Consider the following 25244-nt stretch of genomic DNA (forward strand, 5'->3'; position numbering starts at 1 on the left):
GCGAACAGGGGAGCAGGACCACCTTCCTTAGGTGTCCCTGCTCCATCAGTGCCGAGGCGGGACGCGCGCCCGTTTTCAGCGGCTCGCCTTCCCACGGTAGGATACGCGGACATGGGGTCCAGAACCCCAGAACTCCGATCCGAGAGCCAGGACGGTGTACCCCGCCAGGGATCCAGGCGGGAGCCAGCCGAACCGCGCTCCTTAAGCAGCTGCTCCGCCGAGGGGCGGAGAATATGACTATGAAGTGCGAGCTCCTCCTCACGCTATGGATGGGCGTCGTGTTTCATATTCACGACGCTTCGCGATTCTGCAGGAGGCTTCTAACTGCTCCGGAGACGAGGGGCCAGGCTTTGAGGGGCCAAGCCTGCTCGGATCGGCTGACTCTGGAGGAAGGTGCCTTCGACTGGCTGGTGTAAGGACGGCGCTGTCTACGATTTGCGCGGGAGATTCGAATACCCACTTTCTTTGTGGACGAGGACTCGGTGAGCGTTTCCAATCCGCGTTCCCCCCACTGTGTATTTCCTTCAGATGTACACATTGGTACTTTACAGTACTGCACCCATAAAGAATATATTCTGAGCACTGTGCTGCTGTTAGTTTGGAAGCTCCAATACGCTCGTTTTATAGATGGAGAAACTACTCCCGACTCCCAGCTCTGCGCCCAGCCACCGCCCGGGGTTGGACACAGCCACCCGGAGGGGCCAGGCTCGGGCACTGGGTCCGGGCACCTCCTCCCACCTCCAACCCCTTTAACCCTCCCGGTCGTGACAACCCTAGAAACCTCTCACTTCTCCTCGCAGCGCCTGCTCTGTGGCTTGGTGGCCCTGGGCCTGCCGCGGCTGCGAGGACCTTGAGGCATCGTCCATCCCAACCGCACCGTACACCTGGGGGTCCGAGACCCAGCGGGGGCAGCACGGCCCGAGGTAACCCAGCCCGCGGCCGGGCTATGGCTAGTGGGTCTCCTGACTCCCAGCTTGGGCTTTTGGCCGCTCTCTCCTGCCTGGTGTCCCGCATCTTAGTGACAGGTTGAGATGGCAGAGCATCTGGCTCCACCGCTCCCAGGTCACATCCCGGTATCTTGTGCGCTGGGAACTGTGGAATTCGCGCCTGCGCAGGGCCTTCCGGAGAAGCTGCTTCGAGGTGGACCCCGCCCCTTTGGCGACACGTCTCTGGTTGCCATGGAGACCGCGTTGTTTACAGAGCCGGGCGTTCCAGTTGTGATTAGGAGGCTCTCATCCCCAATTGGTGTCGTTGTTCTCTGTAGCTCTGAGGTAAGTACATCCCGGCCCCACACAATCAACCCTTATCTGCAGCCCTCAGCCCTACTCAAAGTCTTGTGCCCGTTGGGTTCAGCCCTAATTTAGGTCTAACTGCAATTTCTCCTGAGGCTACTCTGATTTATCCAGGAGTCGGGTTAAATTTGAGCGCCATGCTCAGACAAATTTGGGAGAGGCTGCAGGAGGGACTGAACTACAAAGAAATGGGGAGACTGCATATTGTCTGCTGGGGCAGGGTCTCCTGGGGTGCTCAGCCTCGCCAGGATCTGACCAGGTTCTGTTCTTGCTTGTTTGAAGGGCTTCAGAGATCCATTCACCCCCTAAGGGTAGGCGCGCAGATTTTTGGGTAGTGGTGGGGGTGGGGCAGGCCTGTCTGAGGAATGCAGTTCTCAGTCAACCAGAGCTGTGTGCAGGTGAGGGGGGGACATGTTAGCCGTTCTGTTGCTGTGGCTTCTGCCTGCTGCCTTCTCATGGGTTCCCCTTCCTGTTCTCTCCTTTTCTTCGTCCTGGGAAGTTTTAAAATTCTCGTATCTGCTATATAGGCTCAAATACCCAGTTGCCAGTTTACAGTTAGTTAAATTTGTTCAATTTTAAAGAAAACATGTCTGGGTTCAAATCTTTGTTAGTATCTAGAAAAACTGAACACTATGCTATGACACAGCAATCGTAATGAGTCATAAATATGCATGGATGTGTTCACCAAAAGACATGTATGAGAATCTTCATAGCATTTTCATTATAGACCTCAAACTTGAAACAACCCAAATACCCATAAATAGTAGAAAAGACAGGTACATTTTGGTATATTTATACAATGGTGTACCATGCAGCAATGAGAATGAAGAAACTACAACTATCTAACAATACAAATGAATCTTACCAACATAATGTTGAGTAAAAGAAGTCAGATGCAAAGAGTACCTACTATATGATTTCATTTATATGAAGTTCAAAAACAACAAAATTAATTAATAGTGTTAAAAGTCAGGATAGTGGTTACCCTGGGGAAGGGGGTGGAGAATAGTGACTGGAAAGAGGCATGAGGTGCTGGTAAGGCTTATTTCTTGATTTGGGTGCTGGCTACACAGATGTGTTCATTCTGTGTACAGATTATGATTTATGTGCTTTTTGATATGCACACCACATAATACAAACTGACACTTAAAAAAGGACAAATTGCTTTCAGTTAATCTAAAAGAGGTCTGCCTTTGATCAAATGGCCAAACTACTGCAACCTCCACCCAAGTTCCTGCCCTTGGAGTGGCACATTGCTAACAAGAGCCAGTACCACAAGGCGGAGGCCCAGAGGTCCCGGTCCGAACGCCTGGTGGCAGAAAGCCAGAGGCTTGTGGATGAAATTGAAAAGACCACAAGAAAAGCTCAAAGTGATGTGAACAAGAAACTAGGTAAGACAATGCACTTGGTGTACTGTGGACATGTTTTGATGAAAGTGTTCAGGTTTAGCTATACTGTCATTTGCATTTCATGTTCAGGAGTAGCAATGTATTATCTTGAGATATTAGGGAAAAACATGTATATTCTCTGGGTTCTATGTTTTTCACTGCCCCAAGATAGAGACATGGTAACCCAGTCTGATTTCCAGCCATCCGTCGTCAATGATTTATTCATTTATTGATTTGATATACATTAAGTGAGCATCTAAGAGCATCTATAGACTAAGTACTGGGAATGTCACACGGTATGATCAGAGTCTCTACTCTTTAAGGGCTCCTGGCTTGAGGAGGAGAAAGATACAAACATTAAAATAATCAGAATATAGCCAGATAGGTGATAGGGTAAGGGATACAGAAGTAGAACTGGGAAAGACTTCCTAGAGAAACATTGAGCTGATTCTTAGAGAAGTCATTTTCCCTTGGCAATTCCATTCTTCAAAACACTATTTAAAGGGCAGTGCCCTTAAATAAATAAAACAAAAACTTCCCAAATTCTAAAAAAATTGATAAACCAGAGGTCACAAACTCAAGTGTCCATAAGGACTAAGCAAGAAGCGTGGGGTTGATAAGACCCCTTATGGTAATAGGAAGTGGTGGGGATGGTGATGACCTAGAGAACGTGCTTCATCTAAGGAGGCAGCTGCTACTCAATTTCAACCAGTTTTTATCCAAAAAACATTATGGGCCTGGTATTGCCAAATTGTCTGATATATATATATATATTTTAAGAAAATCTGGAAAGCTGGAATTTTACCCACTTTTAAAATGTTGGCACTGATTTAATGTATTTATAACATTGGGCAGGATAAACAAAAACACCAATGAATAAAACCTGATCTAAGGGTAGATAGTTTTTTAACCTCCAATTAATCAAAACTTCTTCTGGTTACTAATGTTAGATGTTAGACATCTCCTGATGGGTTGATCTGTACCCCTGATATCAACCTATAGGCAGGCTTAGTCTAAATAATTGTGCAAATAGGTAGGTATTAGAAATGAGGATACACCGCTCACTTTTCACAATAATTGTGTTTCAGTAGGCATGAGAACAAAGTTTTTAAGATCTGAAACTTAACTTCATTGATTCATCAACTGATTTTTTAAAAATTAGCTACTTAGCATGGCATTATTAAACATCAGATACCTAGGAATTAACCTAATAAAAGATGTGCCAGAATTCTACACCAAAAAATACAAAATGTTATTGAAAGATGTTGAAGAAATTGCATAGATTCAATGCAATGCCAATGAAAATCTCAGCAGGTATTTTAAAAAAAATTGTTTTAATTGGCAAACTACTCCTCAAATTCATATGGAAGCACAAAGTATCAAGAATGGACGTGGCTACCTTGAAACTGGAGGACATTTACTGTAGATTCTATGACCCACTATAAAGCTATAGTAATTAAGACAGTAAGGTTTAGGCAAGGATAGACAGATTGACCAATGGTACATAATAGAGTCCAGAAACAAACCCATACATATACAGTCCTCTAATTTATGACAAAAAGCAATACTGCAATGTAGCAGGAAATAGATATTCTTTCCAATAAATGAGTCAATTGGATATTATTACGAAAAAAATTATATCCTAGCCCCTACCATATTTATGTGTGTGTGAGTGGTGTGTGTGTGAGTGGTGTGTGTGTGTGTGTGTGTGTGTGTGTGTGTAGTACATATCTAAATGAGAAAGGTAAAACAATAAAAGTTTTGGTGAAGAACATCATTATGATTTGAAGAAGGCAAAGATTTCTTATTCTTAAGCAGGACATAAAATAACCAATTGTAAAAGAAAAAAATAATTAGACTGTATTAAAATGAAGAACCTTTGTTAATCAAAAGACTCTAATAAGAGACTGAAAAAGCAACCCACATAGTATATTTATATTATATATATTCATATTACTTGTATATAAGATATTCATAATATACATATCTGACAAAAGATTTGTATCCAGAACATATAAAGAACTTTTAAAAATAAAGAAGAAAAAGGCAGACAATGCAATAGAAAAATGGGGACAACCTTAACACCTTACAAGTGAGGAAATCCAAACAGCCAGTGAACATGTGAAGAGATACTCTAACTTCATTAGTCATCAGGGATATACGAATTAAAATGACAGTTGAGATGTCATTACACACCCACTAGAATGGCTAAAATGCTAAAAGAGGATGAGGAAGATGGGGAAGAATTGTTAAAGAGGGGGCGGGGGAAGAAAAAGAAAAATACCAAGTGTTGGAGAGGATACGGAGCAATTGGACTCTCATACCTTACTCAAAGAAGCATAAATTGGAACATTTATACCGTGAGCACTGGAAGTTTAACTGCTTTGGAAAGCTTTGGTAGTATCTACGAAAGCTGAACATACTGCATACACTTTAACCAAAATAATCCACTTTTAGGTGTATACCCAATACAGATTCAAACATATGTTTACGAAAGATGTACACTGTGATGTTCAAAGCAGTGTTCCGTATTAATTGCCCCACACTAGAAACTATCCATGTGCTCATCAACAATACTGGTCATACAAGTATCAAAGAGGCTGAGAGCTGAACAAAAATGAATGTGCACTGGTGACTTGAAGATCATTGGTGACCTTTGAGATAGCAGGTCCAACAGGATAGTGGAAGAAACGAGGTGAGGGTGCAAATCAATTACAAAGTGGGAGTGGGAGCCTTCAGTTTACATGGTGAGTGGAACAAGGGCATTAGTCTTCTTTTCCTTTTGAAACCCCAATATTGTAGTAAAGGATTCATGAAAAGTATGCTTCAAAGATGAGATGGGGGAGGGGGACGAGGGGAGCTACAGTAGACAAATGATGACGGTTTTGGAAACTAGATAAAGCTCAAGTGGTAACACACGTAGGGACTACAGATAGCCCGGATAGGTAGAGGACATCAGAAGTTAGCTGATTCATGCCACAAATTTATGTTGCAGAAACCTTGAAATACTCAATATTGGAAGCATCCAATTACCTCTGTAGCTGGAGATTCAGAATAGAGCTGGAAACAAGATTGGCTGAAGTCTTTGCAGAGGGCACTTCTCCTTCTCTAAGCAGAAGGCTAAAGGATTCCATACAAATCCACTAACTAAACAGTAACTCTCCCAGTCCCTGGTTTATACCCTCAGACAGGAGACTGGAAGATGTCTCCATGGAGAAACTAACTGGTTGAAAGGGAAGATCTATAGATAATAACATGTGGGAATTCTCCAGTGAAATGCCCGGGCCCTGCCTGATCACTAATAAAGCCTTCTGGTCGACTAGCCCTGTCCCTCCAGACAGAGCTTCCAGTTACGATGTTAGCATTTCATTTTTAAATGTAATCAGATAAAGATCACCAAACATTTGAGGAAAGCCTCTAATGTGATGGACACCAAAACAAACAGATAATCAAACACACGGAAACTCAAGAAACAGACGTGCACAGAGCAAAAGAAAAAGTATATACACTACAAGATCCTCAGAAAACTTGGAGAAGACATTGCATCCATGGAATAAGAAGAGGGGTCTTAAAAAGAATATTCAGCCCTGGCCGGTTTGGCTCAGCGGTTGGAGCATTGACCTGTGGTCGAGAGAGACCCGGGTTCGGTTTCCGCTAAGGGCACGTACCTCGGTTACAGTTTGGCCCCGGCCCTGGTTGGGTTGTGTGGGCACTCGATGTGTCCCTTTTGCGTCTATGTTTCTCTCTCTTTCTCTCTCTCTCTCTCTCTCTCTCTCTCTCTCTCTCTCTCTCTTCCTCTCTCTCCCTTCTACTCTATCTGAACAAAAAATGGAAAAATGTCCTTGGGTGAGGATAAAAAAAAGAGAATATTCAGAGAACAATAAAGTGTTCTTGGAAAGTAAAAATATGAGAACAGAACATGTTTAAAAATTAGGGGAAGGGGGGAGGACAGGAAGAGATAAATCAAAGAACTTATATGCATATATACATGAGCAATGGACATAGACAACAATACTATAAGGTGGGGGAGCGTAGGGGAGCAGGGAAAAGGGTATCAATGAGGGGCAAAGGAGAAACATGTGCAACAAAAATAAATAAAAAATCATGATACAAAAAAATAATAATAAAAAATCAAAGGAAGTGTTGATAGATAAAGGTGAAAAATCTCCAGGAAGTAGAAAAAAAGAAGACAGAGATAGGTAACAGGAGAGAAAAGATAAGAAAATTAGAGGATCCATCTGGGAAGGTAAATAATAGGAGTTCCAGAAAAAGCACAGAGAAAATGGAGAACACATAGAATACAAGAAAATTTCCTAGAATCAAAGGATCTAGTTCTCAGATTAAAAGAGCATGCCTAGTGTCTGGCATAATAATTTAATAAGGTTGATACCTTATTCAATAAAATTTCACCTAGTGTGAAGTTTTAGACACTAGGAAAATAGAGAAGAAATTTCTAAAAGTTTTTCAGGTCACATACGAAGAACCCGGAATCAGACTGGCATCAGACTTCTCAACAGGAACTTCAGAAACCAGAAGGAAATGAAGCAACACCATCAAAATACTAAATGAAAATTATTATATCTACCCAAAGCCAAATATAATCAAATGATGGATGAGGGTAGAATAAAGGCATTTTAGACATCCAAGGTTTCAAAAATTTTACCTTGCATGCATCCATTTCTTAGGAAGTTCCTGAAGGATGTGCTTCAACACACTGAGGAAAGAAACAACAACAAAAAAAGGAAGAAATGAGATCCAGGAAAGAGGACTCCAACACACGAGAAAGTGAAGGGAATTTCTAGAACGATGGTGAAGCAAAATCATATCCCACTAGAGATCGGAACAGGAGGAGAAACCACTCCTGGAGAGAGGTCTCTACCAAAGAAACAAAATCAATAGGTTACTTGATGGGTCTGAATATATTGAGAGGATATTTATACAGTAGTCCCCTCTTACCCATGGGGGATATGCTCCTAGACCCCAGTGGATGTCTAAAAGTGTGGATGGTATCCAACCCTTTATATACTATGTTTCACCTCGACCCCATACATACATACATAGATACATACACACATACATACACACACACACACACACATAGATACATACATACATACGTACATATCTTTTCACGGAAAGGAAGCACTTATGGCTTCTCTTTGGCATCCTTAAATTGCCAGCATCCCTACTTGTGTGTTGGGCCATCATTAATCAAAATAAGGGAAACTTGAACACAAACACTGGGGTACCACAACAGTCAATCTGATAGCCATAATGGCCACTAAGTGACGAATTGTAGTATAGAGTCTACAGTGTGCGCACACCGGACAAAGGGATGATTCCCATCCCAGGTGGGACAGGGCAAGAAGATGAAAGATTTCAGAACTGTGTGCAATTTAAAACTTATGATTTTTTCCCCCTGGAATTTTCCATTTATTTTCAGGCCTCAGTTGACCACAGGTAACTAAAACCATAGAAGCAAAACTGCAGATAAGGGGCACTGGTGTAGCTCTGTTAGAAACTTTGAAGAAAAATTAGTGATAAATATACAGAAAGCAAAGCAAATACAGTTATTAACCGCTCAAAAAAACAAAAAGTTGTACAAGGAAAGAAATTTATCATAACATACTACATAGTTCAGGTGTATATAACATTTACATGTTTGCAATCATACCAATAAGCATTAAATGATTACTTAACAAGACGGTGATACAACTATATTGGGAAGATGGAAGGAGCAGATGTATGTTGTAAAGGTTGTGTAAGAGCAAACATATCCTTACCTTTCATCATAGGACATAGACAGTATTCAAACAGACGATGAATCCACAGCAGTGTAAGCAAATGGCGGAAGAAATACTAAAAGTGTTTAGTGGCTGCTTCCAGAGAGTGGGAGTGGGCAGGGACTGGTCAGAGCATTGTAGTGCTTGTATACTACTTGACTTTTCAAGCAATATACATTTATATCTTTGATAAAATGAGAAGTTATTAAAAAAAAAAACAGTGGACATTGACGAATTAGAGCCAATGAGAGTGTAGAATGATCTTTGGATCAATTTGATGTTGAGTGTAAGAAGAAATATGTCCCTCCCCTCCCTCCCTAAGAAGTTCTAAGAAGAAAAGAACACAACTCAGGTAGTTTTGCAATAGTCTTCAAGCTTCTAACCCAAACATTGGCTGCACCGGGAGTCGATAGGCCCTGCCGTAACCTCTCTGTGTGCTTCAGAACAGAGACTTGAGGAAGTCAGATTCTGGAAGAAGGAGTTAGATGACAAACTCGAGCAGCTTGTGTATGTGACCGAAGATCTACTCACCTATCAGATCAGGCTGCAGAAAGCCCTGGAGAGCTTGAAAGAGCTCTTGCACATCACTCAGACGTGTCTGGAATACAGGTAGGAGGGAGGATTCCTCCGGTGAATCATCTGTTGTGAGAAACGAAATGCTGGGTCGTAAGAGCTGACTGTGCTGGGTGGTGGGTTAGAATGAGGCAAATGAGCGTGTGCTCTTTTGGAGCCTGAAATTATCTCGGCATGCCCGTGGTGCCGAGCCAGGGAAGGAGCACTAGACTGGGTTCCTGTCTAAACTCTCCTCTTGAGTAACTTAAATATAAGTTAGGTCTTGCTTTGGCTGTGGGTTATCAGAAAACCGCAAAATAACACTGAACTTAAACAAGACAGTTTCTCTCTCTCTCACATTTAAGGAGTCTGGAGGTAGCTCAGGGTTGGCATGGTGTTCCACGGTGTCAGGGACCCAGGCCTTTTCTATCTGTTGCTCCACTGCACATGGCGTCGCTCCCAAGGTTACCTGTTTAGTGTCGGCCCATGGACCAAAGGGTTACAGGTTCGATTCCTGGTCAAGGGTTTGTACCTGGGTTGCAAGTCTGATCCCTGGCCCTGGTCAGGGTCATATGGGAGGCAACCAATCAATGTGTCTCTCTCACATCGATGTTTCTCTCTCCTTCCCTCCCTCCCTCTTTTCCACTCTATCTAAAAAAAATCAATGGGAGAATATCCTCGAGTGAGGATTAACAACAAAAAACTGCAACCTCAAAACCTAGTACCTTTAAGATAAAGTTCAAACTTCTTAGCCTGGCAAACAGAGCTCATCACGACTGGGCCCACAGTGACCTCCCCAGGCCCGTACCTCATCCCCAACAACGGGATGTGCAGTGTCCCAAACACACCGTGGCTCTGTTCACAGTGTTCCCTCTTCCTGCAAAGCCCTCCCTCCAGGAGCTGAGCCAGGACCCTCTGCAGTAAGGACGCAGCGGCCTCCCCAGCCGATTTAGAGAGCTTGTGAAGCAAAGGGAAACTCTCCAGGAGCTCAAGTCCACACCTAAGGGTGATTAGAATGTGGATGTTGCTAAGCTGACTGTGTATGTGCTACCACGTGCCTGGTCCTGTGCTTTCTGCTTTTACTCTTATCAGTTCCTTACCACAATCTTATGAAGTACTAATTATTATCCCCATATCACAGAAGAGGAAACCGAGGCACAGATACATTATACAACGTGCCTAAGGCTGCAGAGCCGGTGAGTGGTGGGGCCTGCCTCCTAAGCACTATCGTGCAGGGTAGAAAAGAACAAAATATTAGGCAGTAGTAGGTCAGTTTCGGGAGTAGCAGCATGGTGGTAAAAAGCAGGTGTCATGCCCAGTTCTGTGACCTGGGCTTAACCTCTCCTAAACTTCGTTTCCTAGTTTCCTCACCTGTAGTTGAAAGGACTAAGTGAGTCCAGCCCGTGTGGCTCAGTGGTTGGGCGTTTACCCATGCACCAAGAGGTCTCCGGTTCGATTCCTGGTCAGGACACATGCTCAGATTGTAGGACCGATCCCCAGTGGGAGACGTGCAGGAGGCGGCCAATTGATGTTCTTTCTCATTGATGTTTCTCTCTCTCTCTCTCTCTCTCCCTCTTCCTTCCTCTCTCTCTAAAATCAATAAAGGAAAAAAAAATTTTTAAAAAAAGAAAGGGCTAAGTGAGAACATTCCTATGAAAAGCTCAGCACGCCCTGGCCAGTTTGGCTGAGCGGTTAGAGTGTCGGCCTGCGGTCCAGAGAGACCCAGGTTCGGTTCCTGCTAAGGGCACGTACCTCGGTTGCAGTTTGTTCCCGGCCCTGGTTGGGTTGTGCAGGTGGCAGCCACTAGATGTGTCCCTTTCACATCGATGTTTCTCTCTCTCTTCCTCTTTCTCCCTCCCACTCTATCTGAACAAAAAATGAAAAAATGTCCTCGGGCGAGGATTAAAAAAAAGCAAAGAAAAGCTCAGCACAACGCCTGTCACAAAGTAAGTGCTCAGTGGTGGGAGTAATATTAATATTGGTATTCTTATTATTATTATCATTATAAAGCACCTTTCTGGATTCAAATCCTTATCAAAAAATGGAAGTAGGATCAAGGAAGGAAACATGTTTTTCAAGTTCAAAGCCAAAGAAATGTTGCCACTAAATAGGTAAGAAGGAGGAGTCTTCAGAACTGCTGTCCACACTGAGGGGAAATGTCCACGTGGCATTTTCAGACCAAGGGTCCAGTCACTGATCAATTTTTCCTTCACTGCATTTTGCACTTCTTTCAAGGCTCAGAGGTGCCAGCTGGTGTTCATCCCCGACCACGTCATCCAGACAGATCGGGTGCTGCTCACAGCAGCTGCCAGGTGGTGGTATACGTCCAGGTGTTAGCGGCCACCACGCTGCCTCCCTGCACGCGTCAGGTGACCTGCCGCCTCTCTCTGGTCAGGGAGAAGCGCGTGGGCATCGACCTGGTGCATGATGAAGTGGAGGAGGAACTGATGAAGGAGGCTGAGATCATCCGGGGGGTGATGGCCCTGCTGACGCGCACCCTGGAGGAGACGACCGAGCAGATCCGGTATGGCTGTTCGGGGCCACCCCCCACCTCCACTGGGCGGATCTAGGACAGACAGCACCCATGAAGGCTGGGCTCCATGGCGGAACAAATGGGGTTTAATGCTCCTACCAGCACTTGCCCTGACCCGAGGAGGCTTGGGGAACATCAGAGCGAGGCCTGGACACCTCTCATTCCTGACAGTCACCCTCTCGTGGTGGGTGGGGCTGGGGCTGGATGTCAGCCCTGGTTATCAACAGAGGACCCTGGAGCTGTTTTTCTCTAGGGCTGACATCTCACATAGAGTATGCCACAGCGGTGACATCAGAAAAATGTCACCGTTGGAGAGAGGATGTGGAAGTCCAGGCTTGGTTACGCTAATTTGTCACCAAGCATCTAATGGCGTGTGTGTGTGTGGGGGGGGTGGAAGGTGGGCAGGAAGTGCCGCCATCCCTAGCTTTAGCTTCGTTTTCCAGGGTCTCCCAAGAAACCGTAGGTGCCATCTGGGCCTTCCAGGGGAAACCTTTACCTTCTCCATTCAGGCTGAACCGCTCTGCAAAGTACAACCTTGAAAAGGATCTGAAAGACAAGTTTGTGGCCCTGACCATTGATGACATCTGCTTCTCACTCAACAACAACACGCCCAACATCCGATATTCTGAGAACGTCGTGAGGATTGAACCGAAGTGAGTGGGTGCCTGGCGGCTGGCCTGGCCCGCTGTCCCCCTCCCTGCTGGGAAAGGTCCGGGCTTCTCAGACAGGCAGGCGGGCCCCCGCAGCAGGCTGGGGGCCAGGGAGGGGGGGCTTGGGGCAGAGGCAGGTGCTGGGAGGTGAGTCCCCCCAGAACAGGGCCAGAGGTTCTCTGCTCCTCCAGGTTAGGCCCCACGTTAAGAAAGTCTGATGTAAAATCTTTAAACATTTAAAATTTATTCTTTTACCTATTCATGTTTTTAACAAGTAAAATAACCTAAAAATGTATAAAGAGCAAATTAATAATTTTCCTCCATCCCTTGACGCTGTTACCCCAAACATACCACCATACCTGTATGTTCCTACATACACATGGATACACGCACACACACAACTTTTGTTTTGGTTACAAAAATGATACAATATGAATGTACCTTTTCTGTGACATCTAACTTATGTTTTTCAATTAACATTGTATCATACACCTAACTCATAATTTTTAAACCTTCTTTTTGAGGTAAAACATACATACAGAAAAATACGTAAGTAATAATAGCACACAGTTTAATGCATTATCCTTGTGCTCTCTTTTGCTGTATAACAAGTCACTCCAAAGCTTAGCAGGTTAAAATGACAAACATGTGACCCCTCGCAGTGTGTTGGGTCAGGAACCCAGGCTTAGTCCGCGCCTCTGGCTCCCGTCTCGCGAGGCTGTAGTCAGGCTGTCTGCTGGGCTGTGGTCTTATATGAAGTCTTGACGGGTTGGGGGTGGGGACCCACTCCCAGGCCGACTCGTGTGGTTATGGCAGGCCCGCCACGTGAGCCCTCCCTGCACAGCTCGCTCAGGACATGCTGCCTGGCGTCCCCCACACTGAGCGGTCCAGGAGGAAGCAAGGGAGAGAGTGCACCCAGGAGGAAGTCACAGTCAGCTTTTAACCTGACCCCAGAAATGACATCTTATCACTTCTGTTGGTGAGAAGTGAGTCAATGAGTTCATCCCACAACTCAAAGGGAGGGGATTATACAAGGGGATGAATGTCAGGAGGTGGAGTCATTGGGGGTCATCAGGGGTCATCTCAGAGGCTGCTGCTAACCACAGTGGACAACCCCCATGAAGCCACCAACCAGGTCAAGAAGTGGAACATTACCACTGCCCAGAAACCCCCATTGTATCCCCTCTTGATCAGTACCCCCCTTGCCTGCCCAAAGGTGATCACATTCCTGACTTCCAATAGGTTTGTCTGCTTTTACGATCATTAAATAGCATCATGTACTATCTATTTTGTGTGCGTCAGTTTTCTTCCAATCAACATTATTTTGAGATTCATCAGTGTTGTTATATAAAGCAGTTCTTTATCAAAGTAGCCATTTATTTATATCAGTGTGGAATCACGCTTCCCTGTTTTATTCAGTGTGTTATAATCTGTGACTATTATGATTTATTCTGATGCTCAAATTGTCTCTACCTGTGTGATCTTGACCAACATACTCCCTCTTTTTGAGCCTCAGTTCTCCTCATCTGTAAAGTGGGGGTTATGAAAGTTAGCTCACTAGGCCAGCATGAGGATTAAATGAGATGATGTCTGTAAAGCTCCAGCCCCCTGCTTGGCACAGAGTAGGTAGGTTTCCCCAAAGTGAGCGATGCCACTGACGGACCACTGCCTGGAGATGAGGAAACGTACGAGGTGCTTTTGGGGGTAAAGGTAGGGTTAGCTTCCAGGGGATTCCAGAAGCTCGTCCCCTCCCCTGACCCCTTCCCAGCTCAAGCCCTCTGCGAACGAGTGCCCGGTTCTGTTTCAGCTCTGTGAGTCTGGAAGACTGGTTGGACTTCTCCAACACCAACGTGGAGAAGGCTGACAAGCAGAGGAACAACTCTCTGACGCTGAAGGCCCTGGTGGACCGAGTCTTGTCCCAGACGGCCAGCGACCTGCGCAAGCAATGTGACGTGGTGAACACGGCATTCAAGAATGGGCTGAAGGAGACCAAGGACGCCAGGGACAAGCTGGCTGTTCATCTGGCCAAGGTGAGCTCTGCAGGGAACGTGGATGAGCACACTGAGCAGGTTTCGGCGTGGAGACCCAATGCCCTCTGGGCCAGGCCACTGCCTTCGGTGCTTGTGAGCTGGGTTCACTAAGGAGTAAGGGTCATTCACATCCCTCCATCTTAGCAGCAGGGTTTGGGTTTTGGGGTACGAGCAGGACTTGGCCCCACTCTGGGTCTTCTTAGTCACTCATTGCCGCGAAGAACAGGCTCTCTCCTCACTCTGGGCCTCAGTTTCTCCTTATGTGGAATGTGGAGATGGCCTATATGGTATCAGACATCATTTATAACTCTGAAGTTCCATGAGTTGAATGCAACCAATTTCTCCAAACCCAGCTGCAACTTCGAGATTCTGGCAGGTTGTCCCTCTCAGCTACCCAGTGCTGTGATGTACACTGGCTCTCAGAAAAATAAATACATAAATAAGTAAAGCCCTGGCTGATTTGGCTCAGGTAAGAGTGTCGGCTGCAGACCAGAGAGTCCCGGGCTCGGTTCCCACTAAGGGCACGTACCTCGGTTGCAGTTTGTCCCCGCCCTGGTTGGGGTCGTGTGGATGGCAACCACTCAATGTGTCTCTCTCACATCGATGTGTCTCTCTAAAAATAAATAAATAAATAAATATGTAAGTAAAGTCCCTGATTTGTAGAATTTGCAGGTTTCCATGGTGTAAATACATTTATTATGGTTGATTTCAAGCTACCCATTTGACAGTGGTCTGGCAAAGTTCCTGAATACTTAGCCACCAGAGCCCACGTGAGCCCGTCCCAGTATACCTCCCTTACCCACAGGGACCCCTGGATCCTGAGCATGTCTGACCATCCCACAGGCTAACCTCAGGGACACTGAGACGTGGAGTCTAATGGAACAAGTGCTGGATTTGGATATGTGGGCCCAAATCAGTCCAGTGACAGGCCAGCTGAGTGACTCATGCAGATCCCTCATGTTCTCTCAGCATCGTGCCTTACCTGTGACATGGCGACAGGAACCCAGCTCTTGTATTTTACTAGTGAGACACAGAGAGTGGAGGGGCCCCGGGTGTCAAGGGGCATTGCGGGAGCCTGGAACCAGAGCCCAGGCCCACTCACATCCCAAAGCCTGGCCTCCTGGGACCCAGAGTCTAGCTGTCAGACAGGATTTGTTTATGTGACGAGCAGGACAAGCCGGAGTGTAAGCAAAGGTTATTCTGTGGGCGTCTTTCCTATCGAAACCTATTGCAAATGTTCACCTGTGAACGCTGATCTGTAATGAGACTTTATATATTTCATCTTTGAAAATGTCTTCTCATTCAAATGGGTACTGCCAGGAACCGATAGCCATCTGTGAGCACATAAATTTAGTTGAATGCACTCATCGCTTGAAGGCATTTGTAGAATTCTGTTTAGTTTCTTCTCCTGATCCTGGCCGGTTAGCATGTCACTGCATTTCAGATTAATCACTTGCTGTTGAAGGGTAGGTAGAAGCTCCTCAACTGCCCAGTTAAGTGGATTTTGAAACATGGAAATTTCCTTTGCGCTTGCTTTGAGGTCCCCCCCTCCCAAAAAACAAAACAAACAAAACAAAAAAACAAACACTGCTGGAACTGGGAAAATATAGCTGCTGCACATCTGTGTGGGGATGGAGGACTTACTTCTTGTTTTAATTTTAAAAAAAATTTTTAATAGATTTTAGAGAGAGAGGAAGGGAGAGAGAGAGAGAGTTAGAAACATTGATGAGAGAGAACATCAATTGGCCGCCTTTTGCATAACCCCAAACCTGGGCATGTGCCCTGACCGGGAATCAAACTGGTGCCCTCTTGGTGCAGGGGTCGACGCTCAACCACTGAGCACACCGGCTGGGCGAGGTTGATTCTCTAGTCACTTTAAACTCAGCTCTGATTCCTTGAATAAGCAACTGAGCAGCACAGAACCCCAGCCCACATGTGAAAAGCAAAGGAAAACCTTCTAAAATCATGTCTTGTTTTTTAATTGGCTATGGATGTTGTTCCCGATGTCCTGAACTCTTCAAGCAGCTTTTTTTGCAGAAAGACTAATAGTCTAGAACAATTGTATGTTCTCTGGACCCCCTTCCTCAGCTGCTGCAATCAAACATATTTTAAGTAACTCGCTATCGGTAAATGGCTTTCCTTGCTTAGCTAACAAATGAGACACTTGAAACCTTACTTTGATTGCAGCCTCGTTTTCATCTTTGTGAAGGAATTCTGCAGTGATGTAGTATGCTGTTCAAATTTCTAATTTTTCTAGTCATCGCTTTCCTGTGAGTTGAGACCATCGTGAGGATACGCAGTCTGGTAATGACGTATGTCGCATTCTCTCAGCACAGCATGGTGTTGTTGTGTGATACACACAGTGCTTTGCTGTCTAATTAACAACATCTACACTTCACTGTGCCTCAAAAGTGCAAAACACGAAGTCCGCTTTTCTTGTTTTAACCATGGGTATGTGCTGGTGGTAAAAAATAAATGAGACATCCCTGCCTAGTGATACACTTAGTGCTCGGGAAGCCGTCGCGTTGTAACTGTGTCACTGGGATCTGTGGCTCAGCGGTTGAGTGTCGACCCAGGCACCAGGAGGTAGCCAGTCGATTCCTGGTCAGGACACATGCCCAGGTTGTAGGCCTGGTAGGGGGCATGCAGGAGGCAGCCAATCAATGTTCTCTCTCATCGATGTTTCTCTCTCTCTCTCCCTCTCCTTTCCTCTCTCTCTAAAATCAATAAAGAAAAAAATAAAATAAAATAAAAGCAGCAAGATATAGCTCGGCCAGTGTGGCTCAGTGGTTGAGCGTCGGACACATGCACCAAGAGGTCACCGGTTTGATTCCCAGTCAGGGCACATGCCCAGATTGTGAGCCTGATCCCCAGTGCAGGGCATGCAGGAGGCAGCCAATCAATGTTCTCTCTAATCGATGTTTCTATCTCTCTCTCTCCCTCTCCTTCTCTCTAAAATAAATAAAGAAAAAGAATTTTTAAAAAAATCTTTAAAAGCAGCCAGATATAAACGAATGAGCATTGCTGTGTTCCTATAAAACTTTATTATGGACACCAATATTTGAATTTTGTTTGTTTGTTTGTTTGTTTTTTATCCTCACCCGAGGATATTTTCCATTTTTTTGTACAGATAGAGTGAGAGGGAGAGAGAGAGGAAGGGAGAGAGAGAGAAACATCGACGTGAAGGGACACATCGAGTGGCTGCCACCCGCACAACCAACCAGGGCCGGGGACAAACTGCAACCGAGGTACGTGCCCTTAGCGGGAACCGAACCCGGGTCTCTCCAGACCGCAAGCCGACGCTCTAACCACTGAGCCAAACCGGCCAGGGCCCAATATTTGAATTTTACATAGTTTTCAGATGACATGAAATATTTTTTTTTCAACTATTTAAAAATGTAAAAACCTTTTTAAAAAAAATCTTTATTGTTGAATGTAGAATGTATTACATATGTTCCTCATTTTTTCCCCCATTGAACCCCCCTCCCGCCTTTTCCCACACTGTTGTCTGTGTCCACTGGTTATGCATATAAGTTCTTTGGTTTATTTCTTCCCACCCCTCAACCTCTTTCCCTTTGAGGTTTGTCAGTCTAGCAATGAATTTGTACTTCTTAATCCCTTCACTTTTTTCACCCATTCCCCCAACCCCACTCCCATCTGGCAACCAACAAAATGTTCTCTGTATCTATGAGAATGTTTCTGTTCTGCCAGTTCATTTTGTCTGTAGAATCCATTGTTGATAGGTATGTATTCATTGCCATTTTGTTTGTTCATATATTTTATCTTTTTCTTCAAAAAGGCCCTTCATCATTTCATACAATAACGGTTTGGTGGTGATGAACTCCTTTAATTTTTTCTTGTCTGGGAAAGTCTTTATATGGCTATCGATTCTAAATGACAGCTTTGCAGGATAGAGTAATCTTGGTTGTAGGTTCTTGCTTTTCATCACTCTGAATATTTCTTGCCACTCCCTTCTGGCCTGCAAAGTTTCTTTTGAGAAATCAGCTGACAGCCTTATGGGAACTCCCTTGTAGGTAACTAGCTGCCTTTCTCTTGCTGCTTTTAAGATTCTCTCTTTGTCTTGAACCTTTTGCATTTTGATGATGATGTGTCTTGGTGTGGGCCTCTTGGGGTTCATTTTGTGTGGGACTGTGTTTCTTGGACTTGTATGTCTGTTTCCTTCACCAAGTTAGGAAAGTTTTCTGCCATTATTGTTTCAAATAGGTTTTCGATTTCTTGTTCTCGCTCTTGTTCTCCTTCTGGCACCCCCAAGATGCGAATGTTGGCACGCTTGATGTCGTCCCAGAGGCTCCTTACACTCTCCTCATTTTTTTGGATTCTTTTTTCTTTTTGCTGTTCTGATGGGGCATTTTTTGCTTCCTTATATTCCAAATTGATGGTGTGTTTCTTGGATTTACGTACTCTACTATTAAATCTGTGTAAATTATTCTTTATTTCAGTTAATGCCTCCTTCATTTCTGACTGGTCCTTTTTTATGCTCTTGAGGCCCTCACTAAGTTCACTGAGGTTCTCACTAAGTTCATTGAGCATCCTTATAAGCAGTATTTTGAACTCAGCATCTGTTAGGTTGCTTATCTACATTTCACTTAGTTCTCTTGGGGTTTTGTTCTGTTCTTTCTTTTGGGACCTGTTTCTTTGTCTCCTCATTTTGGCTGCCTCCCTGTTTGTTTCAGTGTATTACTTAATGAGTGGTATGGGGCTAGCTGAGACCAGATGCTGCTTGTTTGAAAGAATTTAGGAAAACCTGAAGCAGGATCCAAGACAGGCCCATTTTATGGTTAAGCAAGTGGCAACAGCTTGGGTGGGCCTAAAAGTTGGGTGGGGCGGGGCCTCAGGGAGTGAGCAGGGCGGGGCTACCAGTGTGAGCCAGGTTGCTGGAGTCCCAGATATGGCTTCTGTCTGCCGCCCCAGGGAAGGACTCACCAAAGGAACAAAGGCCTCTGACAGCACGTTTGTCCCGGAGAAAGCCCCCTCTCCAGCCCTCGCTCCAATGCCAAACAGCTCAGTTCTTCCCTGTGTGTCTCTGGCGCCCCTCGAGCTGCCTCCCCTCCAAGCTTAGAGGGAGAGAGTCCGATAAATTCGTGCGCGGGCCCTTTAAGGAGCTGCCTGGGGCTCCAGCCTCTTCAGCCTCCCTGAGCCTCAGTTCCTGCTGGTTTTTCCAGCCAGAAGTTATGGGGATTCTCTTCCTGGCACTGGAACCCTGAGTGGGGCACCTGGTGTGGGACGGGGACCCCCCAGTCCTCAGGAAGGACCTTCCCAGTCGAGTTGTCCTCCTGATTTTTATCCCCACACGTGGGTGTGGGACCAGCCCGTCCGCCGCCGCCCCTCCTACCAGTCTGGATGTGGCTGCTGCTTTAATTCCGTAGTTGTAGGACTTCCATTCAGCTGATGTCAGGCGGTTTTGAATGATGGTTGTTCTGTAGTTTAGTTGTAACTTTGATGTGGTTGTGGGAGGACATGATACCGCGTTTACCTACCCGCCATCTTGACCGGAAGCTTAAAAAATGTAAAAACCTTTTTAAAAAAAGGAGAATAAAAAGACAAGCCACTGTTATTCAAAACACACAAAGAACTCTTAAAACTCAGCAGTAAGAAAACAAACAGCCCAATGAAAAAAACGGGTAAAAGATCCAGACCGACACCTCACCAAAGAAGATATACAGATGGTAACTAAGCTTATGAAAAGATGCTCAACATTTTGTGTCATTAGGATTGCAAATTAAAACAACAAGATACCCTTGCACACCTACTGAAAATCCCAAACATCGACAATGCTAAGCGCTGGCGAGGATGTGGAGCAGTAGGAACTCATTCATTGTTGGTGGGAATGCAAAACGGTACAGCCACTTTGGAAAACAGTTTGCAGTTTCTTACAAAACTAAACCTACGCATGTAATTCAGCAAACTCACTCCTTGGTATTTACCCAAATGTGTTGAAAACTTATATCCACACAAAAATCTGCGTGTGAACATTGAGTAGCTTTATTCATAATTGTTAAAGCTTGGGAGCAACCAGATGTCCTTTGATAGTTGGATGCATCAATAAACTGTGCTACAAAATTTGTAAAATTTAAGAGTATTTGTAAAATTTAAGAGAATTTTGCCTGTTTTTCAAAAAGTATAACAAAATGTGTAATTAAATAATTTAGCCTTATGATTTTATTTGAAATTTTAAGTTTGAAGACTTAAAATATTTGAGAATTTAAGATTAATCATTTTTACTAGTTTACTAGATTGACGAGGTCTTTGAAGAATCTCAGAAAGCCTTGTTTGTTGAGAAACTCAAGTAGCTTTTAAGTTTTATATCAGACGAGATCAGGTGCATTCAGGGTGGGTGGTATGGACTAAAAGTTTTATATCCAATTTATAAATACTATATGTAACAGATCAAATTTTTAAAAACTGCTTTAAGTAAATGTTCAAAGGATTTTAACTAAGCTTGAAGTGGGAGCAACTAGTAAATTAAATCATTGTAAAGTGATTGTTAACATTTGCCAAATTTAAAAACTGTATACTATCTGTGAACTGAACTGAAGAAAAACTTAAGAAATGTTCAGAAAAGTCTTAAGAAAACCAAATGCAATGTATGGACTTCATTCTAAATTTGACTAAACCAATTATTACCAAAAAATGTGGGATAAAGGTAGTGTAGTCATGTTAAAAGACAATAAACGCATCCTTATATCTCAGATACATAATCATGTTTTTAAGACTGAAACAAGCCCTGGCCAGTTTGGCTCAGCGGTTAGAGCGGCGGCCTGCGGTCTGGAGAGACCCGGGTTCAGTTCCCCTTAAGGGCATGTACCTCAGTTGCAGTTTGTCCCCAGCCCTGGATGGGGTCATGTGGGTGGCAACCACTCGATGTGTCCCTTTCACATCAATGTTTCTCTCTCTTTCTCTCTCTCTCTCTCACCACTCTAGCTGAACAAAAAACAAACAAACAAACAAAAATGTCCTCAGGTGAGGATGAAAAAAAAAAGACTGAAACGATATAATATTTGAGGTTTGCTTTAAAATAAACTGTTGGGCCCTGGCCAGTTTGGCTCAGCGGTTAGAGTGTGGGCCCGCAGACCAGAGAGTCCGGGGTTCAGTTCCCACTAAGGGCATGTACCTGGGTTGTGGATCGTCCCCAGCCCTGGTTGGGGTCGTGCAGGTGGCAACCAGTCGAGGTGTCTCTCTCACATCGATGTTTCTCTCTCTCTCTTCCTCCCACTCTCCCTCCTGCTCTCTCCGAAAACAAATGCAAAAATGTCCTCCGGTGAGGATTAAATAAATAAATAAATAAAATAAGCTGCTGGGCAGAGGTAGGGAGAGGGGGTTATAGAAGAAACAAGATTGGCCAAGGGGATCATTGCTTAAATTGACAATGAGTACATGAGGCTCATTATACCAGCTACTTTTGTGTATGTTTAGACATTTTCATGATGTAAAGGTTTTTGTTTGTTTGTTTGTTTGTTTGTTTTTTAAAGTTTAAGAAAGCCCTGGCTAGTTTGGCTCAGCAGTTAGAGCATCAGCCTGCGGACCGAAGGGTCGCAGGTTCGATTCTGCTCAAGGGCATGTACCTGGGTTGCAGGTGTGATCCCCAGTTTTCATCAGGATCATGCGGGAGGTAACAACTAATCGATGTGTCTCTCTCACATTGATGTTTCTTGCTCTCTCTCCTCCCTCCCTTCCACTCTGTCTAAAAAATTAATGGAAAAATATCCTCGGGTGAGGATTAACAACAAAAAGTGTCAGGAAGAAACAAACTAGTTAAATATCCATCTAAAAACCCAAGTAACTTCTAAGTAATCTTTTCTGTGTACGAAGCCACCTTCAAAGAAACCAGCAAAACTCAACTGAACTGCTCACACTCTTTCTTCAGGCTTCTAGGGAGCAGAATGGGTGCTAGTGGGTGAATGATACGGAAACGGGAGTCTCTCTGCTCATGATACTTGGTATTTAGTACCAGGATGAACAGGCAGCCTCCAGCCTTTGCTGAGGGCATTCTCCGGGAATTCCCATTATTTGGGAAGGAGATGAGGAAACAGTGGGCACTCACGTCCATTCCATGTGTGAGGCTCTAAGGTCAGGTGACTTGCCTTGCCCACCAGCAATCACTCGTGGAGGGAAGAGAGATCAGACTCATTCTGGGGCCCTGCTTGGGTAGAAATCTGAGGTTCCCTCTTCCTAGTTTACGTGATCCCAAGAGACGTCCTAAGAGTGACTGCTGTTGAGTTTGAGGAGCCCCATCTGGTCTCACCTACTCTAATCCTTTTTGTAAGGTCATGGAGGAGATTGCTTCCCAGGAGAAAAATATAACATTTCTTGAAAAAGCCATCCTTGACCAAGAAGGTCCTGCCAAGGTGGCTCATACACGCCTGGAGGCCAGGACATGTCGACCGAACGTGGAGCTGTGTCGGGACTCGGCCCAGGACAGGCTGATCAAGGAGGTTCATGGGATCACCCACAGCATTGCAAGGTAGGCTGGCAGCTGGGAACTGGAGGGCCTCCAGGTTCCCACCCAAACCCGGACTATGAACAGGGCTGGGCAATACCACGTGGGTGCAGCCTGCCTGGCATGAGCACTGTTGCATTTATCATGTTTGAGGGGTTCTTTTCTGGAGGGCAGTCAAGGGATTCCTGGTTAACTCCAGCCAATGGCTGCCATGCAGGAAATGGATACCAGGGTTTGAATTGTTCGAAAGAAGTCCAAATCCAGATGTTTGGGTAAAATGTACAGTTTTAGAAGTTTTAGAAGTTCATGGAGTTGTCTATCTTGTGAACCTGGCCCGTGGTCACCCATCTGAGACCTCTGTCTTGAGGAGGAGGCAGGGAGAAGGACACATCAATTGGACTTCTGCACTGGATGCACAAATACATCCCCCCCCGAAAAGCGATGTAGGGTGATAAATGATTTCCTTATGTTCTTCCTCTTCTCCTAGATTAAAGGAGACGTTAGCCCAGGCCCAGGTGGAGCTGAAAGGGCTGAATCGCAGACAGCTCGCCCTGCAGGAGGAGATCCAGGTCAAAGAGAACACCATCTACATTGACGAAGTGCTGTGTGTGCACATGAGGGAGTCCATCCCGCCGCGGGATGGGGGCGACCTCGGGCAGTGGGCGGGGGGCCTCCGCCCCGATGCTGTCTGCTAGCAGAAGGGACAGTTAGATGCTCATTAAACCCTATCGTAGCACAGTAGCACTGAACTCTCATTTCAGGTAGGCAGCACCTGCAGTCAGCCCCGGGCCTGGATTCCAGCCTGCATGGGAGCTGAGATTTGGGTGCAAAGGTCCATGCTGCTGGTACTGCTGGGGTGGTGGTGGTTTCACAGTTAATTTAAGAGTTAAATTAGCACAGGCCATTCTGATCATATCTCAGGACTGGGGGCCCAGGGAGAGGGGTCCAAATTCATTTCGATTCAGTAGTTGGGCGGGACCAGACTATGCCCATCTTCCTCAGGAGAGGGGATGTAAGCATCTCTCTTGGCTCTCAAGATTCTTTTCCCCTGAAGACAAGGTGACGGCCGACTTGGACCCTGGCCGGTTCCCAGGAAGCCTGTTCAAGTCGTCTAGAACACAGATGAGAGAGGAGCGGCCCTGGGTCAGGAATCCCGAAAGCCTCCGCACACCTGTAGGTGGCTCTCTGGGCCTCTTTCTTCTGGCAGAAGTGAAGGGGACAGCACAGGGCACAGGGCCCACCAGGTCTTAGAAAGTCATTCTGGTTGTGGGGCTTGAGGAGTGGGGGGCCAGGATGCTGCTGTGTGGGGCCAGGGGAGGGCCGAGGGTGGGGGAATGTCTCTGGTTAACAGACTGGGGGCCGAAGGGCACCCGTGGACCCGTGTGTCAGCTGTGGGGTGGGTGGCTCCGGCAGGAGGCTCTGAGTGACACTGGGAAGGCTGGAGGTGTCAGGACTGCCGGGCAGGGGTGGCAGTGGCTTTTGGAGGGCGCTCGGCATGTGTTCAGCTCCCGGGGACGGTAGTCGCAGGAACGCCAGCTTGGGAAAGGAGGAGGCAAGTCCCTGGACTGCACGGGGAGGAGCATGTCCTCCGGCGCCACTGCGCTGAGAGGGTGTCCGCATTTTGTATTCTTCCTGAATGTGAACCGAGTGTGAGTTTAGTGTTGGTTTCCAGAGCAGTTCATAATCATTTGGAATACTTTTTTCCCTTTGTACTCAAGAAACAGTAAAGGAAAGGGAAAAAACATTATTTCCGTTCCTGGTCTAGATTCAAATCAGGTGGCTAAGAGTGCAGGTTTTGTTTTTGTTTTAAATTTTTTCTTCCTTTATTGATTTTAGAGAGAGGAAGGGAAAGGGAGAGAGACAGAAACATCGATGAGAGAGAACATCGATTGGCTGCCTCCTGCATGCCCCCCACTGGGGATCGGGCCCACAACCTGGGCATATGCCCTGACTGGGAATCAAACCGAACACCTCTTGGTGCATGGGCCGACGCTCAACCACCGAGCCACACCGGCCAGACAGAGTGCAGGTTTTGAGGTCAGAATTACCTGAGTTCAAGTTCTCCCGTAGTCCTTCCATAGCGTCGCAGGGGTACTGCGAGCGGTAACGTATGTGAAGGGCTCCACACAGAGCCCGAACCCCGGGGAAGCGCGTCTTCAGTAAATAGGGGCTGCTTTTAACGGTCCTCACCTCCACGCCGCATGATCTGCACAGCTGTTCTCGTGGCGTGGGCTCGATTCCACTCATTTGTTTCCTCCTTAATTGTACATTGCAAGTAGTTTTTCATGTTGCTGTATCATCTTTATAATTATTTTAATGGTTACATACATCTTTAAAATTTTTTTTCCACTGAGACCATTTCCATATACCTACTGTGTGTGTGTGTGTGTGTGTGTGTGTGTTTTCCCAAAGAGAGTTCTGCCTATACCTGGCTGCCTTCTGCTGAGTCACAGCAGCTCAAATACATCTGGGTGACTGTCATAGGAAGGCCTTTGCTGTGGGAAACTGCTCATTCATTCATTCATTCATTCATTCATTCATTCTAACATCGGAGGAGC

The 25244-nt window shown here is 45.5% G+C and overlaps 1 protein-coding gene across 2 annotated transcripts; it reads left to right on the forward strand.

The window, feature by feature from the left end:
• Positions 1–23427, forward strand: TEKT1 (tektin 1). Of its 2 annotated transcripts, none has more exons than XM_036268951.1 (9): positions 1–482; positions 801–1271; positions 2464–2683; positions 8907–9072; positions 11411–11539; positions 12058–12201; positions 14006–14228; positions 22514–22710; positions 23174–23427. In XM_036268951.1, exons 3-9 carry the CDS (start codon positions 2494–2496, stop codon positions 23379–23381), a joined length of 1257 nt encoding a protein of 418 aa, XP_036124844.1. In that variant the 5' UTR covers positions 1–482; positions 801–1271; positions 2464–2493; the 3' UTR covers positions 23382–23427. The 2 variants fall into 2 exon arrangements, with proteins under 2 accessions (XP_036124844.1, XP_036124843.1); XM_036268950.1 differs by having other exon boundaries at positions 11992–12201; positions 23174–23414.
• The last annotated feature ends 1817 nt before the right edge of the window (positions 23428–25244 follow it).

The sequence above is a fragment of the Molossus molossus genome, unplaced genomic scaffold, assembly GCF_014108415.1.
Source record: "Molossus molossus isolate mMolMol1 unplaced genomic scaffold, mMolMol1.p scaffold_m16_p_19, whole genome shotgun sequence".
NCBI lineage: Eukaryota > Metazoa > Chordata > Mammalia > Chiroptera > Molossidae > Molossus > Molossus molossus.